General features: G+C 38.1%; 1 protein-coding gene across 1 annotated transcript; it reads left to right on the top strand.

Annotated features, from left to right (window-relative positions):
- The first annotated feature begins 284 nt into the window (after positions 1–284).
- Positions 285–841, top strand: LOC128659475 (dynein light chain Tctex-type 5-B-like). Its single transcript, XM_053713097.1, is given in 2 exon segments — positions 285–801; positions 804–841. Coding segments are annotated over 2 exon segments (528 nt in total). The 5' UTR covers positions 285–311.
- The last annotated feature ends 4430 nt before the right edge of the window (positions 842–5271 follow it).

Raw genomic sequence — 5271 nt, 5'->3', positions numbered from 1 at the left:
CTATTATCTGTGCTCTCTTCTTCACAGGTGCCAGCAGTAAGAGAAACATAGGAGTTTTGTCAAAGACAGAGGATAAGGCGTATGCCTTTGTTCTACTATCCTTGCCCTTCCCGAGCTAACAGTTGTCCATCTCCTTTTTCTTAGTCTCTGGGGTAGAGGTGCAACTTCCTTAGGCTGCTTGGAGCAAGCTGACATGCTATTTATTTTATCGTTAAGTTAAGCTATTTTGCTTCTTGTCGCCCCTTGGTTGCTAGTGGCAACAGAACGCTGCACTGGATCTAGGAGCACGCGCTTGTGGAACTGCAGCAGGAATGTCCGACTTGGCAAAAGACAAAGCAGCGCGTCTGCTAAGGAAAAGAGGGAGCATATCTTCTCTAAGCAGTCACGATGTTAGACCAAGAGAGAGCTTCACAAAACCAAAAGACTCCAGCAGTGCTGTATCCTATATGGATGACCCCGGCCAGCATGAAGATGTAGTGCACGTGCCAGTCCAGATGGAGAACACCTATCACTTAGGTCCCACAAAACGCTTTCCTGTAGCCACCGTTAATCACATCTTAAAGGACGTCTTGACGAGTTATCTTCAGAACCAGATATATGAACCTGAAATCTGCAGACAGTTGACAAAAACCATCTCAGAGGTTGTTAAGGCACGTGTTAAAGATCTGATGATACCAAGATACAAGATTGTCGTCCTCCTCTATATCGGCCAGATGAATGAACAAAGTATGCGAATAGGGAGCCGATGTCTTTGGGATGCAACAAATGATACATTCGCTTCTTTTACATTCAAAAACGGCTCTCTGCGGTTGGAACGGTATATGCAGTTTACTTTGAGTGAAAGTAAAAACTTAACAGACTTTTGTATATGCAACCTCATTCATATTCTAAACAGTTCCAAAGATTTTTAGAGGAATCTCAAAGTCAGGAAACCCGATACATCTAAAATGAGTTTTCTGTATTCACGATAATTTTTGTACTAAGACTATTTACATCAATTTCTTGTACCTCATTAGAGAATACAGTTAAATTAAGTGACATTAATGTTGAGTATTAAAATGCTTTAATTGGGAAAAAAAAAAAAAAGTTAAGCTATTTTGTTCCATAAGAGAGAAAACTGCTCACACAATGGGCAGCTACTGGATTTCCAAAATACTGCACAATCGAACAATGCAGGGATTCTCAGACATTTCTTAAAGGGACACTGAACCCAAATTTTTTCTTTCATGATTCAGATAGAGCATGCAATTTTTTTCTTCATTCTCTTGGTATGTTTATTTGAAAAGCAAGAATGTAAGTTTAGATGCCGACCCATTTTTGGTGAACAACCTGGGTTGTCCTTGCTGATTGGACAGCACCAATAAACAAGTGGTATCCATGGTTCTGAACCAAACATTTACTGGCTCCTTAGCTTAGATGACTTCTTTTTCAAATAAAAATAGCAAGAGAACGAAAAAAAATGATAATAAAAGTAAATTAGAAAGTTGCTTAAAATGTCATGCTCTATCTGAATCACGAAAGAAAAAAATTGGGTTCAGTATCCCTTTAAATATATATGCAGATACTCTATCAAATAAATGAATAAAAAATGTTCCCATTTTTTAAACTATTTTATTTGTTTTGGATTGTGAATTTAATGGATTCCAGAGTCTTTCTTCATTTAGATAAAATAGATGTGGTTTAGACCATCAATGCTTTGACAGCTTTATCACTAGCTGTGATTCAGTTATGATAGTGTTTTTATCTAATTTCATAATAATAAAAAGTAGCAACTGATCCTTATCATGACGTTTCCACTTTGCATGTGGTTTACCAATTTCATTTTTCTACAACTTTATTTTGACATGTCTGGGGCGCGATCCGATATCGATCGCAGTTTGCGGCGCAAGCGAGGGAACCGGCGTCGCCCGCAGTTTCAGCTCGCAACTCGAGCTATCCCATATAGGTCGCCGTCAGATGCTAAAGTGCCGTAAGTCTGACAAACCAGCGATGTCCAGAAATCTGCGTAAGTACAAATTTCTGGCGTCGCCAGTGACTTGCGCCACGTTAGAAACTGCCGGCGCCTATAAAACCTGACTAAAGTCTAAAACACCCGCACTGTCTAACACGCCTCCCTAACATAGCCCAACAAGTCTAACACGCCTCCCTAACATAGCCCGCACTGTCTAACCCTCTATCCGCTATCCCCCCTCACTAGCCTAACAATAAAAAAGCTATTAACCCCTAAACCGCCGCTCCCGTACCCCGCCGCAACCTAATAAAGTTATTAACCCCTAAACCGCCGCTCCCGTACCTCGCCGCCAGCTATATTATATCTATAACCCCCTAAAGTGAGCCCCTAACACCGCCGCCATCTATATTAAAATTATTAACCCCTAATGTAAGCCCCTTACACCGCCGCCATCTCTATTAAAATGATTAACCCCTAATTTAATCTACCTACCCCGCCGCCAGCTATATTATCTATATTAACCCTAAGTATATTATAGTTAATATAGGTATTACATTATATATATTAACTATATTAACCCTAATTATATTAGGGTTAATATAGTTACTATAGTATTTATATTAACTATATTAACTCTATCTAACCCTAACTAAATTTATATTAAATTAATCTAATTAATTTATAAACTAAAATATTCCTATTTAAATCTAAATACTTACCTATAAAATAAACCCTAAGATAGCTACAATATAATTAATAATTACATTGTAGCTATGTTAGGGTTAATATTTATTTTACAGGTAAATTGTTAATTATTTTAACTAGGTATAATAGATATTAAATAGTTATTAACTATTTAATATCTACCTAGTTAAAATAATTACCCAATTACCTGTAAAATAAATCCTAACCTAAGTTATAAATACACCTACACTATCAATAAATTAAATAAAGTACAAACATCTATCTAAATATACAATTAAATTAACTAAACTAAATTACAAAAACAAACAAACACTAAATTACAAAAAATAAAAAAAAGATTACAAGATTTTTAAGCTAATTACACCTATTCTAAGCCCCCTAATAAAATAATAAACCCCCAAAATAAAAAAAATTCCCTGCCCTATTCTAAATTAAACATATTTCAAAGCTCTTTACCTTACCAGCCCTTAAAAGGGCCTTTTGTGGGGCATGCCCCAAAGAATTCAGCTCTTTTGCATTCAACAAATACAATCCCCCCCCCCCCATTACAACCCACCACCCACATACCCCTATTCTAAACCCACCCAAACCCCCCTTAAAAAAGCCTAACACTACCCCCCTGAAGATCTCCCTACCTTGTCTTCACCACACCGGGCCGAACTCCTGATCTGATCCGGGCGATGTCGTCCTCCAAGCGGCAAAGAAGAATTCTTCCTCCGGCGATGTCATCCTCCAAGCGGCAAAGAAGAATTCTTCCTCCGGCGACGTCTTCCTCCAAGCGGCAGCAAAGTCTTCATTCTTCCGGCGGCATCTTCAATCTTCTTTCTTCGCTCCGCCGCCGCGGAGCATCCATCCCGGCCGACTGCTAAACTTGGAATGAGGTACCTTTAAATGACGTCATCCAAGATGGCGTCCGCCGAATTCCGATTGGCTGATAGGATTCTATCAGCCAATCGGAATTAAGTTAAAAAAATCTGATTGGCTGATTGAATCAGCCAATTAGATTCAAGTTCAATCCGATTGGCTGATCCAATCAGCCAATCAGATTGAGCTAGCATTCTATTGGCTGATCGGAACAGCCAATAGAATGCGAGCTCAATCTGATTGGCTGATTGGATCAGCCAATCGGATTGAACTTGAATCTGATTGGCTGATTCAATCAGCCAATCAGATTTTTTTAACTTAATTCCGATTGGCTGATAGAATCCTATCAGCCAATCGGAATTCGGCGGACGCCATCTTGGATGACGTCATTTAAAGGTACCTCATTCCAAGTTTAGCAGTCGGCCGGGATGGATGCTCCGCGGCGGCGGAGCGAAGAAAGAAGATTGAAGATGCCGCCGGAAGAATGAAGACTTTGCTGCCGCTTGGAGGAAGACGTCGCCGGAGGAAGAATTCTTCTTTGCCGCTTGGAGGATGACATCGCCGGAGGAAGAATTCTTCTTTGCCGCTTGGAGGACGACATCGCCCGGATCGGATCAGGAGTTCGGCCCGGTGTGGTGAAGACAAGGTAGGGAGATCTTCAGGGGGGTAGTGTTAGGCTTTTTTAAGGGGGGTTTGGGTGGGTTTAGAATAGGGGTATGTGGGTGGTGGGTTGTAATGGGGGGGGGGGGGATTGTATTTGTTGAATGCAAAAGAGCTGAATTCTTTGGGGCATGCCCCACAAAAGGCCGTTTTAAGGGCTGGTAAGGTAAAGAGCTTTGAAATATGTTTAATTTAGAATAGGGCAGGGAATTTTTTTTATTTTGGGGGTTTATTATTTTATTAGGGGGCTTAGAATAGGTGTAATTAGCTTAAATATCTTGTAATCTTTTTTTTATTTTTTGTAATTTAGTGTTTGTTTTTTTTTGTAATTTAGTTTAGTTAATTTAATTGTATATTTAGATAGATGTTTGTACTTTATTTAATTTATTGATAGTGTAGGTGTATTTATAACTTAGGTTAGGATTTATTTTACAGGTAATTGGGTAATTATTTTAACTAGGTAGATATTAAATAGTTAATAACTATTTAATATCTATTATACCTAGTTAAAATAATTAACAATTTACCTGTAAAATAAATATTAACCCTAACATAGCTACAATGTAATTATTAATTATATTGTAGCTATCTTAGGGTTTATTTTATAGGTAAGTATTTAGATTTAAATAGGAATATTTTAGTTTATAAATTAATTAGATTAATTTAATATAAATATAGTTAGGGGTGTTAGTGTTAGATAGAGTTAATATAGTTAATATAAATACTATAGTAACTATATTAACCCTAATATAATTAGGGTTAATATAGTTAATATATATAATGTAATAACTATATTAACTATAATATACTTAGGGTTAATATAGATAATATAGCTGGCGGCGGGGTAGGTAGATTAAATTAGGGGTTAATCATTTTAATAGAGATGGCGGCGGTGTGAGGGGCTTACATTAGGGGTTAATAATATTAATATAGCTGGCGGCGGTATAGGGGGATTAGATTAGGGGTTAATAATTTTTATATAGGTGGCGGCGGTGTAAGGGGTCAGATTAGGGGATAGATAAGGTAGATGGCGGCGGTTTTAGAGGCTCACAGTAGGGGGTTAGTTTATGTAGATGGCGGCGGGGTCCGGG

The sequence above is a fragment of the Bombina bombina genome, chromosome 5 (assembly GCF_027579735.1).
Source record: "Bombina bombina isolate aBomBom1 chromosome 5, aBomBom1.pri, whole genome shotgun sequence".
Classification (NCBI taxonomy): domain Eukaryota; kingdom Metazoa; phylum Chordata; class Amphibia; order Anura; family Bombinatoridae; genus Bombina; species Bombina bombina.
Note: the sequence above shows the minus strand (reverse complement) of the source record. Positions and strands in the feature narration are given on the sequence as shown.